Below are 22,598 nucleotides of genomic sequence, written 5' to 3' on the forward strand. Positions count from 1 at the left end.
ACATAACACACAATAAACTGTGATATGCCAGTGAGAAAAGAACCAATAGTGATATCAAAATACTCTGAAACCAGAGCAGAAAATAAGCAATTTGCCCCAAAACTAGTGTAGAACTCCTGGGACCCAGAGCCAAAGATGAAGATTTATTACGTTAAGTTTATATAGTGCTGTCTACTGAATAGGTAGCACATACATCATCTACTGTTAAGTTTCCTTAGGTGGAAGCATAAAAACAGGAATGTTTAAATATATGCCTATAACCAAACAAGGAAGGAATGGAGGAAATATATACAGACACAGAAACAACAGAAAGAACATACATGCGGTAACCACAAAACAGAAGAGAACATGGGCAGAAAGCGAGAGGGAAAAATGTACGGGAGCAAGGAGGGAAAAACAGAATATGAAAGATGGGGTTTTGAAATTAGGAGGACAATGTGAAATATACATTAATGGAGATATACACTCACTGGTCACTTGATTAGGTACACCTTGCTAGTACTGGATTGGACCCCCTTTTGCCTTCAGAACTGTCTTCATTCTTCGTGGCATACTTTTTACAAGGTGCTGGAAACCTTCTTCAGAGATTTTGGTCCATATGGACATGATGGTATCACGCACTTGCTGCAGATTTGTCAGCTGCATACCCATAATACGAATCTCCCGTTCCACCACATCCCAAAGGTGCTTTATTGGATTGACATCTGGTGACTGTGGAGGCCATTGGAGTTCAGTGAACTAATTGTCATGTTCAAGAAACCAGTTTGAGATTATGGGAGCTTTGTGACATGGTGCATTATCCTGCTGGAAGTAGCCATCAGAAGATGGGTACACTGTGGTCATACAGGGATGGAAATGGTCAGCAACAATAGGCAGGTAGGCCGTCCCCCACACCATTACACCACCAGCCTGAACCGTTGATACAAGGCGGGATGGATCCATGCTTTCATGTTGTTTAAGTCTGACCCTGCCATCTGAATGTCGCAGCTGGAATCAAGACTCATCAGACCAGGCAACGTTCTTCCAGTCTTCCATTGTCCAATTTTGGTGAGCCTTGAGATGGTTGTATGGGAATATCCCAGTAGATCAGCAGTTTCTCAAATACTCAGATCAGCCCTTCTGGCACCAACAACCATGCCACGTTCAAAGCCACTTAACTCCCCTTTCTTCAACATTCTGATGCTCAGTTTGAACTTCAGCAAGTTGTCTTCACCACATCTACATGCCTAAATGCATTATGTTGCTGCCATGTGATTGGCTGATTAGCTATTTGTGGATAACAAGCAATCGATCAGGTGTACCTAATAAAGTGGCCCGTGAGTGTGTATATCTATCTATCTATCTATCTATCTATCTATATATATATATATATATATATATATATATATATATATATATATAATGTAGTATTGCAGTATTATAAAAAAGGTTAGTGTTAGAACCAGAAAGATATGTGGACTGGAAAATATATAACTGGGGAAAAACTGAATATTAACAGAGGGGATGAAAAAGGACAGTTGAGAATCTGCGGCAGGAGAGTAGATTTAAATAACATGTTATTCTTTACTAAGATTTTGAGATACTGTGTTTTTTGCATAACCTATGCTGTGATATGTTTAAAAAACATCACTACCCTTACATATGTACCACATGTCCCTATGTCCTCGTACAAAGAAATAGCATGAATTATGAGCAGTCACACTTAAAATATATTTGGGTATAGGTAGAGAATTTAAAGATCTTTCACAAACCACAATTATTTTTAGAGATACAGTACAATCAGCCTTGTAGAGGGCATGTATGTGTTATGTATGTGCATTCAATGAAACATACACTGACATCTACGAGATTTTGAAGAAAGGGATGGCCCCTTCTACCAATGCTTTAAATAACACTCTCACAGTTATAATAGTGTTTTTACACACTTTAGGACAATCATCTATACTGTGCGTCAAATTCATGCTTATGCTACAAAAAGGAAAGATGTTCTTTTCCCAAGCCATTTTTTGTCCCTGCAGCAGAGACACCAATTGAGGAGTTTACACCCACGCCTGCCTTCCCTGCTTTGCAGTATCTGGAGTCTGTGGATGTGGATGGTGTGGCCTGGAGGGCAGGTCTTAGGACTGGAGATTTCTTGATAGAGGTGGGTCCTTTGTGGAAGTAAAGACAACTGTTCTCAATTATGAACCCCTTTTCTCTCCTGCACATAGGAATTGTACTTATTACTCATGTCTGTAGCCTAATTGTTCATCTCTCTGTTTCACATAACACTTAAGAGATTCTCAACAGCTACTTCAGTTTCTTCTTTTATTCCCTTGATATCTGACCTCTTTCTTATTTCACATATTTCATTTGTATGTTGCATTATTCATTTGCATCTCAGCATTGTTCATGAAAGGCATGCAGTCAGTGTTTTTAATGTTTTTGCCCACTTACAATTTAAGCAATAGTCTTTGTAGCGTGAGCTTCCCTTGGACGTGCAGTAACTGATAGAATTTCATGTACATTTTCCCAGCATTTGTTTCTCTTTAGGGTATCTGAGTATTCTGTTTTTTTCTGTCAGGTGAATGGAGTAAACGTGGTTAAGGTTGGACATAAGCAAGTGGTATCTCTGATCCGTCAGGGTGGTAGCCACCTGACCATGAAAGTCGTGTCTGTGAGTCGCAAACCTGAGAGCGAAGAAGCCATGCGCAGAAGGGGTAAGACCTAACTGGGGAAGAGTATTTCAGAATATGTGATAGGACACAGTAATAAGTGAGTGATATCTGATTGCTTTGTTGGGGCAGTTTTGGATTAGCCTCGAGATGTTACCTAAGTACTATTGTTTAGGAAAATGAAACCCAAATTATACGTTCCTCCGTAAAAAAAACAATAGTTGGCATTTAAAAATGCATTTGTCAAACTAACCACCTTCCTTAAAGATCACATAACCAGAAATGTATACTTGGCAGCAGTTTGAAAAGTATTTAAGGGGCTACAGTAGAATGAGTTTCTACCAAATGTGTACAGAGATACCTGGTCTCATATAATCTGTGTTAGAGAACAAACCCCTTTATGGGGAGTACTAGGGCATTGTTTCACTCTAACCTGCTTTTACCAGTTTTGGCCTATTTTGTGATCTGTCTGTGTAGATCTCTTGCATTATTTCTATATTTCCTTCCTTTTTACTTTATCTGCCGTATACATCCTTTCCAGGGTTGGAGAAGTCTATGTATAATTTAGGAGCCAGAGAGAATATTTAGGTGGCTGTTTCTTTGTATATGGTATTAGTTTGGAATCGATCCTTAGAGATTTATAGGAGACGGGTCACATACATACCAGCCAACAGTATAATTGTAGGATCTGTGGCTTCTGGGCTGTGTCTAGCCCTGGTTCTGTCTATATCCAAGTTACGTATAACCTGGTAAAATAAAGGTGTATGCCACCAACGTTCAGCTTTAATTACATTTCTAATATAGTTGCTGTTTATTACTTTTGTCTCTATAGGACAGATGCTGTGCAGTCTGATTTGGTGTAGATAGTTGGAATATGGAGATAGTTTGTCACAGCAGCTGTTATCTTACCATATGCATTGAATGTTTTGAACATACTAGCTAGAAGCATGGTAGCCATTCAAGATGTTCCAAATTCAGGAACAGAAAAATCTATTTTAGAATGGCTACTTAAGAGAAGACTGCAAAGTGCCATCCTGGTACCTATGAATTGTGCATATAATATGAGCACGTAGACATAGGGTATTACTAAAGTAACTATGCAGTAAATGTATGTTTTAAGGCCAATTATACACAACCACTGGTGTTATATAAAAGTACCTGTCTGTTTTGTGTTGTTTAGTCATACAATCTCTTTCTTGCTCTTATACCTTACTTTCAGCCCTATAGTTCTGTTTCCTCATCTTATGGGTCTTTATTTAACCCAGGCGTTCTTGCTCAATATGTCCATAAATGCATAACTCGGAACATAGACATCTACATGAGATTTCATGAAATAGTGTAACTGTGACTTGATAATTGTGGCAACCAAACTCGTTCTAATACTATTCCAATCAATTCTAATAACAAAACTGTTACTTGTCAGGAGAATAAGCAGGGAACTCAGATGTAAAAAAAAAACACCTGGATTCTAAGATATCGTTACAGTACAATATAATGGTGTCAGCTGCAGACTGTGTAGCCCTGAGACCATTGGATTGGCGTATAGCCCTTAATATTCAAGGTCAAACCCAGAGGATGGCTGGCCACAATCTAAGTCAATCTAAGGGGGCCCTTCGATTCTAAGGGGACCCTTTTTAAAAACATGTGGCAGACAACACATTATCCAGCCCTGTCCAAAACACATTTAACTAAAGTCAATGAATAGAAAACCAATACAAAGAAGTGCAGAAAGGGTTTACATGCTGCCTGAGCCCCTGTCACTGTGGGTGTGTATACTAGTGAGTAAAACACAAGAAATAGCTCCAGGTACTGGCCAAAATCTTAAAATCAGAGCAGCTCCAGGGAATAGCCCGTTGTTCCCTTTCCAGTCTACCCCTGCAGAGTACCAATCAGGGAGGTAAATAAAGCTAAGTGACCCAATCAGCCCCCTGTACCCCTGTACCTAACATATGCATGGACACACATATTTACACACATACACTCACACTTACACAAATTTGCACACTCACACTAACACATACTTACACTAACACATGTGCACATAGTCTCAGGCTAATACACATTTACACACTTATGGTAACACACACTCCATCTAACACACACACTTACACAAACACATTGATGCTAAGACACATACACACTAATGCTAATGCACACACTGCAAACCCACAGTATTCTTCTTAGTGTCTCAATTGACGGATGGGATACTGGAGTGCCACAGCCCAGTTGTAGCCCATATATTTGACACATCAAAGACTGGCATTAGTCTTTGTTTCATTATGTGATTTATCTATACATTTATGTGAACTTGTGCTGTGTAAATACATGTATAGACACGCATGTAGCTATAAAATAAATTCACATAAATCTGTGTTTATGCATCTTTACCATCTCTTTTTCTTTACATAAAGCATCCTGTCATTATTACTGCATTGTTTAGGGCATGGTTCTTATGGCCGGGTATCTACATACTGTTCTCAAAACATCTCATACAATATACACATTATAAAATATGTTTTCTGTCTTACCCATTCTCCATTCATCTGTCTTGTTCTCTCTATAAATAGTGTGGTTCTATTAGTTTTCAACAATGCTGCATTCTTATATTGTGTCTATACCAAAGTGATGATGATCGTCTGCTTGATCAGTATAATTCCCTGAAAATGTAATACATTTTTGTTTTGTCTATGCACTGATAACACTCTGCCTTTAGTGCATTGTCTTCTTTTTTTCTTTCCTCCCTCACCCTCTTGAAGGTGCAGACTCTCTGTCCATCTTTTTCTATTTCTCTCTCTGTCTCCCCTCTCTGTCTCTCCCTCTCTGTCTCTCTCTCCCTCCCCTCTGAAGTGTGAAGCAAGGGTTACCATAGAAACTCAGCAAGAACCAAGAATTTCATCCCTGAGCATCGAGGATAGAAGGAGAGAGAGAGGCATAGAGAGATGATGACCAACAAGAGAGAGGGATAGGGAAACAGGTCCATAAATAAAGAGAGAAGTTAAAATGATAATGACTAAAGAAATGAGTAGAAAGAAAGACAGGGAAAAGACGAGGCTTGTGAAAGAGACAGAAAGGATCTAGCAATAGAAATCAGCATAGGCGATAAGCAGGGAGCAGCTGCCAGAGACGCAGTGAATCTGCATTGTATAAAGGAATCTTCTGATAAAGAAAAACACAGGCTGCCACAGAAAATTAAGTAGCTGCAGAGCCCCCTCCACCCACGCATGGCTCTGTCTGGGGTTCTAGTTCAAGGCCCTCAAGATGAAGTCACGGCGAAGAGTTGGGAAGCTGCTGGAGCAGTGCAACCCCTCTTCTCGGGAGTATGAGGAGATGGTTGTGGAGAAACGGAGGTTCCTTCCAGATCCCCGCCGCCTGCTGGATAAGACTTGTAAGGTCACATCTCTTTTTTTTCCAGCTCCCCCACCTCCGAAGAGAGCACCCAGTACCACACTCACCCTGCGATCTAAGTCCATGACAGCTGAGCTAGAAGAGCTGGGTAAGTCAATGCAATTGGGACAGGGATGTGACTGGAAAGACCTATTGGGTCGGTTAGAACAATTCAGCTAAAACATATGGACACACTGGGAAAGGTGTAGTGCCTACATATGACTTTTTTATAGACATGTTGGAATCTCTGACAAGATACGATAATAGAACTCAAACACATGACATGATAAGGCTGGGAAGGCAGGTCTCAAGAATAGTGATTCATAAACTTTGTCCTTGTATGTTACATATGTAACCCCCAAGAACTACCACTCAAAAGTTATTTGGTTATTGTGAATTTCACTTTCTTAATAGCTTGTAAATAAGGCATTATGTGGATTAAGCAAGCAAGTAGTAGAATAGAGAGGATGTAGGCTTTGGTAGTAGGGTGTGCTATATTGTTGTTATAAATGTGAACAGGGGCCGCAGAAATAGCACTAGGGCAACGTCTACTACTAACATACTAACATGACTAATGGACAGAAGAATGGCTCAGTAAGCAGTAGTAAATGTTTATGTATGTCTGACTTATATATATCTGACTTTTTGAGCTAATATTGTATAACAATGCATTCCAAAATAAAAATCATGGATCCATAAAATACCGTCCTGGGTAAGGTCTTTATGAGAATGCAAGGTTTTCTATTAGAAGCATAAGCTAGGTGACAAAATCAAGCATGAACGTATTTTAATAATAAATTGACCAAATAGCGCAACAGATATTATCTGTCCTAATACTTTATGGCATTCATATCAAAATATATGGATTTAAATGATTCAGTTTGTTATCCAGACTATATAATGTGTATACAAGCTGATGTAGACTAAATGTTACAGGAAACAAGCGCCCATGACATGTTACAATGTAAAGAGAATTAGGATGAGTTAAAATATAAGGTGGGAATGGATCTTTGTTTACTGTTGATGCTTGTGGTTGATTTGGGTTGAGTAGTACTGGGAGCTGCATTAATTAGGCCAACTTTACATAAGGGAATTTCAGTTGGAACCCAGCAAAGGGACTTGTATCCTGGGACAGCTAATTCTGAACAGTTAGAAAGCAGTCAATGGACTTGCAGTAAAATGAAAGATCTATCGAAAGGAAAAGGAAGTTTTGTTATGGTGACAGTTACAAAAAGGATACAGTAATAAATGTGCTTCATCCAATCACATGCTTGAAATGCTAATCTTGCAAGCAATACACTATTTTAGTAGTCTGTTTCAGAACTCTTTCCAGAATGTCTATATCCTTCTAGAGATGGGGTCTACAGAACTCTACCCTATATTCTAGAGGAGGTTTAACCAGATATGTGTAAAGTGGCAGAACAACCTGAGTTTGAGGTATCAGGAATCTTGGTATTTGTTGTGGGTCTAGGACAAAACTTATTCTCATACTGATCAAGTAACTTAAGGGGGTTTTATGCATATTAAGGAAGAGAGCAAATGTGGCTTTTAACTTTTATGTCACAAGACAGGTTTGCTAGGAAACTGGAAACATTTGCCAGAAAAAAAAATACTGTCTGTCTGGGGTGTTATATAACACTGTTCTTCACGAGTTGATATATGGGAGCAGTGTTCCGACAGTGAAAGTCGATTACACCAGTGTGTAATCCCATACCAATTATCACATTACATGTGTCATAATATTACACAAAGCTATGTAATAGACTTTTCTAGCACAGCAAAACACTTCATGTAGCATACATCGCAAACATACAATTTCACCTAGCATGCTGATGGCCACTCTAAAAATACAGTAGCTGAGTTGCTTAGATCTTTTAGGGGTTTAGAAAATATTCATAAAACAATTATGGAAACATCAAGCCACAAAATATATTATAATGTATAAATGAGTTAAAATAGATTATAATGTATCATTATTGGAAACATATTGTATTTGAAATCATGAAAATGTTCCTTTAACACTGGTGATGTACCGTCATACCACATCCACCCAATACAATGTATTGATGATAATGTGGCAGCAAGCATTGTCCATAAAAGCACGACAAGTTATGTTGGACCTAAATAATAAAACTTAACAGTCATCCTACTTTCACAGGGGTAACAGGGGTAAATGTATTAATGATGTTATATTGCTTGCTGTAAGTTGTGATGGAACCCTTTATACAGTTATCAGATGTCACATAGTACATGTTGCTCACCATTTTATAAATAGCATTCCATACTCAATTCATTGTCCTATACTATTGCATTTAATCACGTGTCTCATGAATCCCATGCATACTATGAGTGCCGCATATCACGAACCAGCACAACAACCTTGTAAACCACCAAGAAGGTAACATCAAGCATTGTTGATATAAAGGGTTCGCCTTGTAAAGGATTTGCACCATGGACAAATTGACATCCGTAATAAAAAAAATCATAGCTTTTGTCCTTTGCACAGCAGGAGCAAGAATGCCGAATACAAAAGAAAACCTAATATATATATATATATATATATATAAACTGCAGCTACCCCTGACACTGTCACGCTGTCACACCATCTAACGCCTTTCTTTTTTTCACCTTTGTATGCACTCTTTCTTGATACCCTTTCAGAAATGCTACCCCACATCTCCCAGTGGCTACCTTCAAAATATACATATTGTTTTTTCTTTCATTACTTAGCAACTCCAATTCATATTGCAAAAGCAGAAAGATACTAAAGTGATAGGAATGCACATGCCTATTGAAGAACACAAGCAACCTTACCCTTATCCACTCAAAACTCTGCCCCAAATAGACCTCTTTTTTTGTCATTTTCCAACCAGTCATAAGATGTAAGTGAGTTCATTTTATTGCACAGCATCAACTTTCCATATTATAGATCAGATATTATCAACTATATTATAAAGCACCATAGCAGGTGAATCTTGCACAGGCTGACCTTTTGAATCCATAATGAATGCAGTACAATGAAATATTTCAGCGCACTGGAAACCCAATTGAATAGAAAATCAATTTTGTATTATTCTTTTAAAATCAGCAAATAACATATTTGACAAATACATTTTAAAAACACCTCATGTCACATATAATCGTACAAATAAGTGATTGGTTTAATGCTTATGGGTATTTTTTGTGTTTTAATAATACGCTGATTCATCTTGTCTTTCTACTGTAAGCATTTATCCAAACGCTCGAGGGTAGGTGGCATAATTAAACAGTTAATGCTATTTTAAGGGAATCTGCTTGACTGTCTGTATGCTGTATATTTTTAGAAGCATATATACCATTGTAACAATTCCTAGAGGTACACAGACACAGAGCTAGTAAGTGAATCCTGATAACCCATCATTTTCAATATCGTTATGAATCTCCGCTGTGACCTGCTGTTAGGTTCCCTGTGCACATGTCATTTATTTCGTGACCAGTAACATCCATTAATCTCAGCTACCCTGAATTGGTTTCATTTCAGAACGGCTGGATGAGATTTTGGTGGCCTCAGATCCTTCCCTGAGACCAGAGATTGCAGAGGCTGATTCCAGGGCTGCTACTGTTAAACAGAGACCTACGAGCCGACGCATCACTCCTGCCGAAATCAGTGTAAGAGCAAGCATCCTACGTTCTCCTGTTCTCTGTGTACATGATGTCTGCTTTATCATCTGCCTTCTGAATCAGCTTATTCCCTGGCCCCTTTCCCTAATTGTATTTAAACTTTCGGGTGCATTGCTAGCTGGGCCAGGAAGCTGTATGTATGTTGTTTTGCTTAGAGGACATTCGTTTCCAAATAATTGCATTACATTGTTCATAGTGATATTTTGACACATTGCAATACAGTAAAATTAAATTTCATTTTCATCAAGTTTGGGTTGTAATGTTAACCCTTTTAGAACACTGCATTTATGTGCATTCAGTAAATACAGTATGATGCTTGGATGATTTTATTTTCATGCTTAAATGAGTTGTCCAGAATTAAAGAAACTTGTTATCCAGACATCTGCTATGAAAGAACTTGTTATGAAAGCATCACCCTAAAATGTGCACAGGAACATTTGGTGCTCAGCACAGCCGTGCACCATACATTTATTGTAATGAGTCATTTTTAGCAGTTTATAGCAAACTGCTTACTGAGAGAACAGCGGATATGGATCAAATTGAGATACAGGGATCATTGTGAGCAAAAAGTAGTTGAACTTTCATAAATGCTTTAGCCAAGTGTAGGAGACTTTTAGGTAGTCAGAATACCTTTGTGCATGTGCCATATGGTGAGGAACAATATGTATGTTTACTTCCAGTGTGAGAGCAATGGCTTAGTCTCTGTGTGCATGTAGGTGATTGTTAAAATTATGTTTGTGCTCTTTTCTTGTTTACAGTCATTGTTAGAAAGACAGGGAATTCCTCAACGTTCAATATCCCATATCCCCTCGGAAAAAACTCATGTTTCCCTGCATCATGGAATGTCCCGAACAAAGTCTGTGGGTAAGAAAGCATGACACTGATTCCTGTTCATTTACAAAGTCCATTAATAGGATCAAAGCAATTACAGCACACGAAAATATGATCTATATAAGGTATGGTAATGGAACATTGGGAGATGTAGGACAGCCATAGACTTAGGGCTACTGTAACAGAGAGATGATACAGTTTTGGGGTTCTAATAATGAGTACATTACTTGATTTAAGGTACTCTTCTTGTTACATGCTAGGTGTATAGCAGTTACTGTGTTGAAGGTACTATAGAGAAGTGATAGGAATGGGGCAGTTGTAGGGTGTCTGTAACGGATCAATTATATGTACAGTAGGGTTATGCCGAAATATATAGATATCCCCACAACAGTGGTACAGCATAATAACAGGGCAGCTATCTTAAAAGGTTTATATTGCAGTTAATATTTGTCTTAAGAACTCATCTATACAGGATGTTTATAGTGAGAAATCATGTAATAGATCACATATAGGTACAGCAGATATATAGAGCCGAATTTTGCTCTATTTTTCCAATGTTCCAAGTATATGTGTAAGTTATTATTGCAGAGTCATGATAATATGTTTGCTCCATTTGGCTAGATATTAATTAAATACTTGTCTGCTTAGGTGAAGATGAGAAGTTTTCAGACTCCTTTCTCGATGGGCGTTTCCCACGCAGCACCTCCATGCAGGATTCATTAAGAGAAGGACCTGGGATACCACCACCCCCTCAAAAGGCTGCTCCCCCACCACCTTCACCCTATTATTTTGATACTGGGCCACCCCCAGCTTTCTCCCCACCCCCTCCTCCTGGCAGAGGGTATGATACTGTTCATTCCAGCTTTAAACCAGGTTTTGAAGCCAGGCTTCACGGGCTTCCACATGGAATGGGATCTGCAGAGCTACTAAGCATGGATCGTGCCCTTCCTCCTCCTGATCGTCAAAAACGTGCTCGGTCCATGATCATCCTTCAGGATACCTCCCATCTCCCTGTGGAACCTACAAGTATTCCTCGACCTGGCCCATCTCCTACCCCTCCAGAAAAACTGAAAAGAAGAAGTCGGGCTGTGGATAATCCTTATGCTAACATGGGCCTCTTTGCACCAATGAAGCCTCAGCGCAAAAAGAGTCCCCTTGTGAAGCAGCTTCAAGTAGAAGATGCCCAGGAACGAGCAGCATTAGCCATGGCAGGAGGATTTTCACGAGATCCCTCACCATCTCGTCGCAGCCCAAGACAGAGCATGATAAATTTAGGAACTGCTCACCATGAACCCCTTGGTAGCCCTTTTGCAACTGCACTGGCTGGTGTAATGAAGGAACGTGAGCGACGGCTGGATGAGAAGCGTAAATCCACAGTCTTCCTCTCGGTCGGAGCATTGGAGGGCACACCTCCTTCCCCAGATCTCCCCTCTTTGCAACCTTCACGTTCTGTTGATGAGCGATTGTTGGGTAGTCGTGATGTTCTCCTACCATCCCCAGGTTCTTCACTCAAGTCTCTCATGTACAGTAGCGCACATTCCACCTTTATTCACCCTTTGACTGGCAAGCCCCTTGATCCCAACTCTCCCCTTGCACTTGCGCTGGCCGCAAGGGAGCGTGCACTTTCTGCCCAGGCACCCTCTCCCCCTCCTCCAAGGACACCTACTCCTGTGAGGAGCCCAGAGTCAGACAGAGCTCCTCCACTCTTCCTGGAAATTCAAACCAAAGAGGGGGAGATGGGAATGGCGTTGGAAGGATCTGCATCTCCAATTTACAGCCCTTCAGGGGCTCCTGTGAAAAGCCACTGGGGAACCCCACTAAGGAGGGAAGGGGAGGGTAGAGCAGAGAAAAGTCCAGAGAGACCAGAAAGCAAGGTAGAAGAGAGGAAACCTATGATCCTAAGCATAGTAGACACCTCTCAACAGAAGACAGCAGGGCTCATAATGGTTCATGCTACCAGCAATGGGACCGATGATAAAGAACAGGAACCACCACCTGCTACTGACCAGAAACAGGCTGCACAACCCGCTGATACAGAAGAGAAGGCCCCTTCGAGTTCCTCTTCTGACAAGACGCTTGGACAAGGAAGCTCAGAGGAGGAAGTAGATCCTTTTGGAGGCAATTTGCCACCTGCCATGCTGTCCTCCAGTGATGAGGAAACCAGAGAAGAGCTGGCTAAAATTGGACTGTTGCCTCCCCCCGATGCTTTTGCCAATGGAGTTCTGGTCACCAAACCTGGCACCCCCATCAGCCAACTGACTCGGCCTGGTACTTTGGCTGTGCCACCTGCCAAGCAAACCAGCAGTCTGTCACCCTCAGGGAAGCCCTCTGATGCTCCAATCCCCCACCCAGAGTCAGCTACAGATTCAGGTGTGGAAGAAGTAGACACGAGGAGCTCGAGTGACCACCATCTGGAGACCACGAGCACCATTTCTACTGTGTCCAGCATGTCCACTCTATCCTCAGAGAGTGGGGAGCCAACTGACACCTACACCTCGTACGCCGACGGTCAAACTTTTATACTCGAGAAGCCACCTGTGCCTCCAAAGCCCAAACTCAAGTCTCAACTGATGAAGGGCACCGTGACTTTCAGGGACCCCCTGCTCAAGCAGTCCTCGGACAGTGAGCTCATTGCCCAGCAGCAACTTGCAGCTGGCCGTCCGCGCTACCTCTTTCAGAGAAGATCCAAGCTGTGGGGAGATCCGGTGGAGAGCCGGCCCCTTTCCCATGGGGGCCCTGTGGAGATAGAAAAACCGTCAGTGATAGGGGAAATCAGTTCCCGACTCCAGCTACTGAACAAAGACACTCGCTCATTGGGAGAGGAGCCATCAATACCAGGATTGGACCCTGGAAAGAAATCACCAGTGGTGGCTGCTCGGTAAGAATGTGGCTCTGGTCTATGAGTAAGTAGGGATTCATTTTGGCCAAGCAATGAAGCTATAGATGTGGAAAGAGGGTCCTGCTCTGGTTAACTAAAAAAAGCTGTTTTAGAACAGGATTGTGAGTATGAGTGTTAGGCTAGGAAGTGATTATTACATATAACTACATCTTCTCTCCTCTAAATGCAAACACTTCCTAGAATGTATGCCCCAGCCTTTTCATTGTGCCTCTTGTGTCACTGTTTTCCATCCTCTAATCTTGTTTATTACTATAGAAACTGAGCTAACCACATTTTCTAAACTTCAGCTAACTTACATTCCCTTTCTTACTAGTAGAACATTTGATTACGCTGAAATCTTTAAATGTCAGTCTGGAAATGCAATGTTTCAGTGTTCAAAATTATCACCTACTGCAATGCGTTTATCTTCTTTTTCCTCTGCACTTCAACACAACACTATAGCTCACAGTCATCACTAAGATGTATAGCTATCTTTTATGATGACATGAGATATACAGCTTTCTCTCATAATCGCAATGACTGAAATATACAGCTATCTCGGAAGCATCTCACATAGAAGAATACTATATTGTCATGCAATCTGTCACTGGCACAAGCACTTATCTCTTAAAGTCAATATTACTGAGACATACAGCTGTATCTCAACCTGTATCACTGATTTATGGAGTTATGTTGCATAATAGATCAGAGATATACAGACATGTTTCACTTAAAAAAACAATACAGCTCTTCCCCATTTGTTATCATAGAGGTATGCGGCAATCTCTCATAGTGTCTGCTACAGCGTTAAAAAAGTAGATCTCAGCATCTTAACATAAAAAAATATCACTGACAGCCTTTACCATAGAGATACACAGCTATCTCTCTCTAGCTCTTTCTCACATTTGTTATCACAGTGAAACACATTATGTTTTTGCATTGTTTAGGCTAATCCCCCCCAACTTCATGTCAGCACCTTATACGCAGGAAATATGGTTTAGATTAGACTTGGGCGCTGACCAACTCTTCGTGTTTGTCTTCGTGTTCATCTTTGGGGGGGGGGCAGAATCTTCGTATTCCACAAATATTCACCCGTTCCTGTGTTCGTTTGAATATTCGTGAACATTCTTCGTGTCTGTTTTTTTCCTTCGTTTTTTGTAGAAGGGATTAATAAAGGGTTAACGCGGTACACACTGTGCAGCAGCTTTGGCGCCTGTACTTCACCTTTACTTCACTGGTTGATGGCAGACGAACCCCCTGCTGGCGACCAATAGAGTCACTGGTGCCGCAACTTGACCGGTAGAGACGCTTGTACGGACCTTTAACTCTTGTAACGGGGAGACCATAGTTAGGCTAGAAGGGGAAGGGACCAGGGAGGTTAGTAGACAAAGACAAACACGAAGATTCTTCTTGTTGTGTGTCTTCATCTTTGTATATGTTTTGCTAATGTTCTAAATAACGATTGTAGTTGGAAACAGCTGATTTTAGTGTAATATCTTCATAGGTGTACAGAGGACCTCTATCAGCAACCATCACTCCTGTATTCCAATGGCACGTTATGTTCACTGATTTAAGATTACGTTTAAAAGGCTAATTGATCGTTAGAAAACCCTTTTGCAATTACGTTACACAGCTAGAAGTGTCCTTGTTTTCCTGTTGGCTTGTGGCAACACTCTTTAAATATATACAATTTATATATATTTGCATAATTAAGCTCAATAGGATATTTTTTTTACAATACTCTACAATCTTTTACAACTCTCATACTTTTCATTCATACAGTAGACAGCCAGTATAAAATGCAAGGTAGGTTTACAAATTCCCACTCAATTGCATCCCCAGGAAACATATTTAAGGGGACATGGAAGGGGACATGGAAGGGACCACAGACAAACAAGGGAACCATCATATAAAAAAACCTTTTTTAAATGATCATTTCTTTCCAGTGAAATGTATTGAGATATTCATCAGAATCCCCTTAAATGCATTTGCACTGTGCACTTGCAGGAGGTATGTTTTACAGACACATCTCTTGCTTACCAGTGCTATACTTGCTTCCAGCCAGGCTCAGTGCTTGCTTGTGTAAGGCTAGGTTTCCACTTGGGTTTTTGTCCGGCGTTTTTTTCTTGATGAAAAACGCCAGGAAAACTGCCAAGAAAACTGCCACTGCATTTACCTGCGTTTTGGCGTTTTTTTCTGCAGTTTTTTCTGGCGTTTTAGCCTTTCTGTGGAAATTGCTTTTTTTGACCTTAGGCAGTTTTTTAGGCAGTTTTTCTGCCCTCTCCTGATGTCATTTACTTGGTAGACCCTTTTGTCTCTTTTCTGTGGTTTGTAAGGCATGCTTTATTCCGAATGTCTGCTCCTCTGGGAAGATTGGCCCCAAATGATAGTGCAAATTGTTTGCTGTTGCTTTTGGCACGCAGGATCCGGTCGCGTATGTTTGTTTGTAATGGCATGTTTGTTCCAAATGGTGTAAAATTCAATATGAACCAGTCCAGGACTTTGTTTTGTGTGAAACTGTTTGTTTTCAGCCTATTTCTCGTAGGACACACAGATACTGGGTCCATCCTCTGCATTGTAACTGTGGAAAAAACGCCATAAAAAACGCCAAGGCAATAAACCCACATGGCTTTTTCATGGCGTTTTTTCTCTCCCATAGACTTCTATTGGAGAAAAAAAGCCAAGATTTCTTGCAAAAAACGCCAGAGTGTCAACATGCTGCAGTTTTGAAAAACTGCCACAGAGCCCAAAAAAGCAGAAAAACGCCAAAGAGGACTGAAAAAACGCCAAACAGAAAAACGCCAAGTGGAAATGGCATTTTGCGATTTCCTATTGAATTACAGCTAACATCTGGCTGCATGCGTTTTTCACAAAAAAACGCCAGGTGGCGCTATTGGCGTTTTTATAGGCGTTTTTAGCAAAAAAAACCCCAATGGAAACCAAGCCTAAGAGCTCCTATGAAGCACTGCCACTGATTTTAAAGGGACTACTTTCTTGCAAGTGGTTGGCTAGTTTAAACTGGCAAAAATTGTGGAACACAGTGAGCATAGTACTGTAAAGCTCTGGAGCTGCAGTAAGTGGCTTTGTTTTCCATTCCTTCCTTGTAAAGAATGCATATTAAAGTACTTTGATGTGTATTCTCCTATTGTAGGGCCCTAGAGGGCACTAAACTGTCCCTTGAATGCCCAACATTAACCAAGTTATCAGACAGCACATTATAAAAAAATAAATATTTACACTACAGTTCAAAAGTTTGGGGCTACAAAGCTGGAAAACAAGAAACATTCTAGCTGTGCTAACATAATTGCAAAAGGGTCTTCTAATGATCAATTAACCTTTTAAACTTTTATTTCTGATCCATTTGCTTTTTTTTCAAACCCAAACCTTTGAACTGTAGTGCAGCTTGGTAGCAGATATATTGCAAAGGCATAGTTACTTGCCCTTATATACATTATCCATGCATAAAGATCCATCTACCTGCACAGGGTATCTCTGCTTGTGTGACACTGGGCTGCTGGCTGGGGGCTGCTGGCTGGGGGCTGCTGGCACAGTATTTTTTTCTTTAAAGGTTTATTGCAATTAGAACAACAAATAACAAAAAAAGTAGTTCTAACATGAAAAACTAAGACAGATTTTATGGGATCTCCAGAAAAGCCAATACAAAAACTGGATTGGCCAAAATCAATACTCGGGTTCCTCTTAGAAGTTTAATTTTAGAGGATTTGTTCCCTAAGATACAAAACAAAAGCTCTTATACACTCACCCTAAATGACAAAATATATATTGTAAATAAAATGGTACACTGGTGTTTTGGGGCATTTAATTAATTAATTAATGAATTCAGATGATGTTCCAAACTAATGAAGGATTAGAAAAAAGTGGTGGAAGCACAAGATGGATATTAGATTAGTGAAAAAACAATCTTTCTTTAATTCTGTGACAGTTCAGTGTTAGATACGTAGAATAAAAAATGCCTGCTACAAGTATCACTAGTGCATTAGTATTATTTTTCCGCAGGTGAAGAGCAAACTAATGACAATTGTACTATGTAGCTCTTTGTGTTCTTTGGCCACAACAGTTTGGCAGACAATAGCCTAAAAGTCAGCTTTTAGTCATTGACTCTGCCAAAAAGGCACCAAACATTCCTTAACCATATGGTTATAATAGTTTATGTGGATCAAAGCATAAAGATTATTTCCATTTGACTTAATAGTAAGAATTCATAAACCACAAAGAATTTACATTTAAAGAAGGGTATGCCCCCTGTTCATTTTTATAAAAATGCGTATCTTTTGGCTCAGTGTGAGGTTTGAATTTGTGACTGCTCCTGGCTTGTGTTTGCAGTCATGTAACAGATTGCTGGAACCCGTATCACAATGCGATTCAGAAACCTGGACAACAAATGTGCTTTTTTGCCTCTGAACTTCCTGTTAAACAGCTACAGCAAAACCTGCTTTTCCATGTGGTTGGATTCCATAGTCCAGTAGTTGAGTCTGCTTTCTGTAGTGGAATTTGGTTAAAATTCTACAAAATGTCTATATAATTTTAGACATTTGTATAAGTTGGATCTATCCCCTCTTTACAAATCAAACAAAAGAACTACCAACACATACATTGTACAATGAAAAGTACACTATATTTTACCTCCTTTTGGAAAAGAGGGACATTGGAGAAGGAAGGAATGACAGAGGGGTTAGTATATCAAAGTGGGACTATCCCTCATAGCAAGCACAATATATTCCTGTTAGCCAATGTGTACTATACGCTTTCTTCACATGCTTTTCGCATCCATAAACAGAAGTTGTTGTTATCTCTCAATGAGAATCAAGTTCCTTAAATAGTCAGGATATGGAATCAGATCCTGGATGCATACCTTCTATGGTGTAAAAGAAGCACCAAAACAAAGATGTCTAAGCATGTTACCAAAGAGGAACATGCGTAACATTAATGATTAAAAATGGAAAGAAGACAGAAACGTGTTGACTTAATAGCCAGTTTATTCTTCTTACAATTAAAAGGAAACAAAAAAAATTGAGTTCCTGTGCCGTACATGGAATATCAGATGCATATTAAAATATATTTTTAAAATATATATATATTTGAGATTAAAAAGTAGGTACCCGTGTCCTTTTAAGAATACCTGTTTTATATAATTTATGTACGATATCTCACAGCGTTACCTTGGATAACTCAGTGTGCCCTCTGTACAGAAATAGTAAATGGTATCTTATCCATAGTCTTGAATTATCTTATCGTACTGATTGTATCCACCCACCTATAATCTTCGCTGGAGTCAGTGAAATGTACCAGTACAATAAATTAAGGTTTGTGTGAATCCACATTTTAAAGTAGTTGCATAAATTGAAGTTCATATTACACTAATCAAGTAAATAGAAAATGAGAGACGTTTATAAAGAACAATTTTTAAAAAAATGGATATCTAGTATGTTTTACTGGTTTTATGTTTACAGAATAGTTTGGTTTGTTAGGAATTATTGCTACCTAACATAACCAGTTTTTAAAGGACATTTTTTAAGAGTGTTTTAGTCTTGGTGCCTGATATTTCACGTCTCTATTAATTCTTTGGATGTAGCCGATCAGTGAATTCTGGCGTATTGTGCATTAAAGCTGCTGGTGTGTGCGGCTTTGTGAATAGAACGGAGGTTAATGGGGCATAATTCCCAGTGGCTGGATTTTCTTGCATCATTTAGCATACAGTATTTTTACACAGATAAGCATTATTTATCAGTCCACTGGAATTATTCATGATAAACTGGATGAACAGAAGCAGCAAAATTGCTCTGTTTTGGCTGAATGCATTTTTATAGTAATTTAAAAATGTGTTTTTGCCCACCTCACACATTACATGTATTTATTTAGATTTGAAGTGTTAGGATATATTAACTTTATATCCAACATCTACCTAATACATATTTAATATATAATAATATATATAATTTTAATTATCAGCACATCTTTCTGACACATTCCATGAGGATCGCCCCCTAAGCTAATTTAAAACAGACGCCCACTGTCATATTTTATATGGCGGGTATTGAGTCCCCCGAGGAGGGCCCACGCGGCGTCCCTGCTACAGATTTTGGTGTTGCTGAAATCCTCAACATCAAGGCATTACAGTAACCCTGTTTAAGTGAAGAAAGCAATCTTAGATCGCTTTTTAAGCTAATTTAATGCCATGGTGTGCCAGGCATGTCACAGAAAAACGATCAGTTAACGACCAATGACGACAATGGCACGTCATTGGTCATTGCAGGATTAATAATAACCATATGTAATCATATGTATCATAATGTCCTTTTCCCCAGTGTATACCACTATGGAATATGATGATACTATATAAATGAATACATAATAATATTATGGCCTGTTGATAGCTGTATAATTGAGACTTTGCATTATTGTGACTTTTAGCTTAATAACCCAAAAACGAGATGTCACCATGCGGTACTTTGTTTTAGACTTACTTTCTTTGGATCTGGAAGCACTAACAGAAAAGTATCAGGTTTAGCATAAAGTATCTTTACTGACAAATTAGTAGAGAATAAGCAAATACAACCATCATTTAATAGTTTTATTTATCGTGCTGGTTTTAGAGTCTGTATAGAACACCTTGCTGCCTCATACCTTTTTTGCTCTTTCACTCTCTCACTTTTTTCAGATAAAATATTTAAAAAATATTTTTTCCTGGCTGTGTTAAATAAGCAGAATGGAATTGGCTACAGAATGATACAATTATGTTATTGTACTTTCTTTAAGAGTGAGACAGTTAGAGAAGTGAAAAAGAACAGAAAAGTGTCCGAGGATTATTAAGAATTGTATCCCCCTGATATACTCTAAACTGATAGACATAATAAATGATATAGCTGCATGCCCCCTATTGTGGCATGTAGACAGCAGACACTCGATGGCCCGTTAATACATTGTCATCCAAAAATGTAGACAAAGAGAATGTGGATGACCTTACTCAACTATAACTAAATCTATGCCTTCATGACAAGTTTATGGGCATCTTTCAGGGCTATTACTAAAATGTTTGTGACAGTGAACTCAATGAATCCCAATACGCAACTGCCATCACTGCAAAAACAGCGTTCTTTAGACATTTATATTTGTGAAAACTAAGGAAAAAGGTAACACACATCAAGTACAATGTCAACCAAGGTATTGAGAATGTAGCGTTTTTTATTAACATTTTAAAATTTTAGGTATTGCTAACACACTGGCATTTGACATCTGACATTCTGATATAGCTGGTGAAAATACGAGTGGGGGATCACGTATAGAAAGTGATTCTGTTACAATGCACCATAGCAACCAATTAAATAGTGGGTTTGGCACTCGTTACATTTATTTATATAAAATCCTTATATTCTGTAGCACTGACAGACAAGCGCTTTTAAATGTCAGAATCCAGCCACTGAAGTATCTACATATCTGTCTTGTTTGTTTTCTCACCATTAGATGAATGCTCTTAGAGTACAGAAACCAGTGTTAAGGAGGTAAAGCAATACTCTAATGCAGATGGATACAGTACTAAGGCTACCGTACTACAGCCAAAATACAAGCTGTTTAAAGATTGTACAAACAGACATACCGCATTAAAAATGAGATTGCAGCAGAAGACTATATATAGAGCTCTGCCGCAAATACCATACCTGATTCTAGCACAGACATGTCTTATCATCTTATATTCATTATTTTATATTTTGTTGTTGACAGCACTGTCACTGACGAGACAGCGGAGACAGCATAAACTGATAAGACTGACTTGGTACACTACCGGTACTGCATACCATGCCCATCAGCACTGTCAAAGAGTATGCTTTCAGCTATTTTTCACCTGACACAGCCAACACAATGGTCCACCTGAATCCTGCCAACTGTCCTAGTGTTCTAGTCCAGCCCTTGCTATTGATTGCGAAAGCAGAATAGACTGATTTATGGCGAAAGACATTATGTCAACTCGAGGAACGATGTTTCACACGTATCAAACATACATGGAAAATCTGTATTTACACATATTAAATACCAGACCAAAACGAATTGAATAAACAGAATATATACTGTTTACAACCAGAACTTTATTATCCACGGGGAAGATACACTAAACAAGTTAATCAGCAGACTCAGGTTCTGCCAGTTTAAATAGCATCTTAATTAATAATGCACTCCATCCTGTTAATATATATATATATATATATATATATATATGTCAGAAGTTTATATATACATATATATATATATATATATATATATTTCAGATGTTTTTAGTAAGGCGTTGTTAATGTATTTTAAGGTATAAATAATTTAGCACCAGTTTTTGCACATATTTAGGGTATTTTTTAATCATATTTGACTGCTTCTACTCTGAAGATAAATCTATCATGTCATGTAATAGAAATCCTTGGATAGATAATAGAAAAAATAAACACAAAACACAAGCTGTGAAATAATATTACTATTTTATTTCTCTTTTTTATTGTAGTCAGTGAAAGCATTGTGATAGATTTATCTCTAGCTTTAAATCCAGCCCAATGTGACATGGCATAATCGCTTATTAGTTCAATTTGTTTGCATAGCACACAGTGTAAGTAAGAGATTGTTTAATGGTTTTACTCCGTGGTAGTTGAAATTAAATGAATGAAACAAAGTTGAAATCATATTGATGAAAGCATTATTAAATATATTTCTCATGCTACTACACACATTCAGATTTTTTATTATTTTTTTTCAATGTTACTGCATTCATTCTACATAGGTTTGCATGATCTGAAATTCAGTTTTAAAAGGATTCATGTGATTTTTTTGTGTCATGCTGCTGACATTTTAGTAAATGAGCATCAGCACATTCTAATTGCAGCATGCAGATCATTAAACAAGTACACGCATCGTTAGCACAGATAAAGAGCAATCATTAATATGCAGTTGGTTAGCTCAGATGTGTCTAGTTCGTTAGCACATATTCACCAAGTGCATTCACAATTCATGTAAAGTATCATTTGACATTTGGATTGTTAGCTCAGATACAAAATAATTACATCTTATTTTTATAATTGCAAATATATACTTAATAGTGACTCAGGTTGTCAGAGTACAGGGATTGTTACTAGGGAGATGTCCTTATCCGCAGAATGTATGAATGCAGCAGGTGTTCCGTTTACATACAAACA

General features: G+C 38.9%; 1 protein-coding gene across 1 annotated transcript in view; it reads left to right on the top strand.

Annotated features, from left to right (window-relative positions):
- The window catches only part of SHANK3 (SH3 and multiple ankyrin repeat domains 3), a 98,276-nt gene that overhangs the window by 70,952 nt on the left and 4,726 nt on the right, over positions 1-22,598 (top strand). The window contains exons 15-20 of the mRNA XM_053461792.1: positions 2,019-2,143; positions 2,564-2,699; positions 6,067-6,147; positions 9,559-9,686; positions 10,457-10,562; positions 11,178-13,407. Of these exons, the coding sequence (XP_053317767.1) occupies positions 2,019-2,143; positions 2,564-2,699; positions 6,067-6,147; positions 9,559-9,686; positions 10,457-10,562; positions 11,178-13,407 (2,806 nt within the window). The remainder of the gene's footprint in view (positions 1-2,018; positions 2,144-2,563; positions 2,700-6,066; positions 6,148-9,558; positions 9,687-10,456; positions 10,563-11,177; positions 13,408-22,598) is intronic.

Source organism: Spea bombifrons, chromosome 4, assembly GCF_027358695.1.
Source record: "Spea bombifrons isolate aSpeBom1 chromosome 4, aSpeBom1.2.pri, whole genome shotgun sequence".
NCBI lineage: Eukaryota > Metazoa > Chordata > Amphibia > Anura > Pelobatidae > Spea > Spea bombifrons.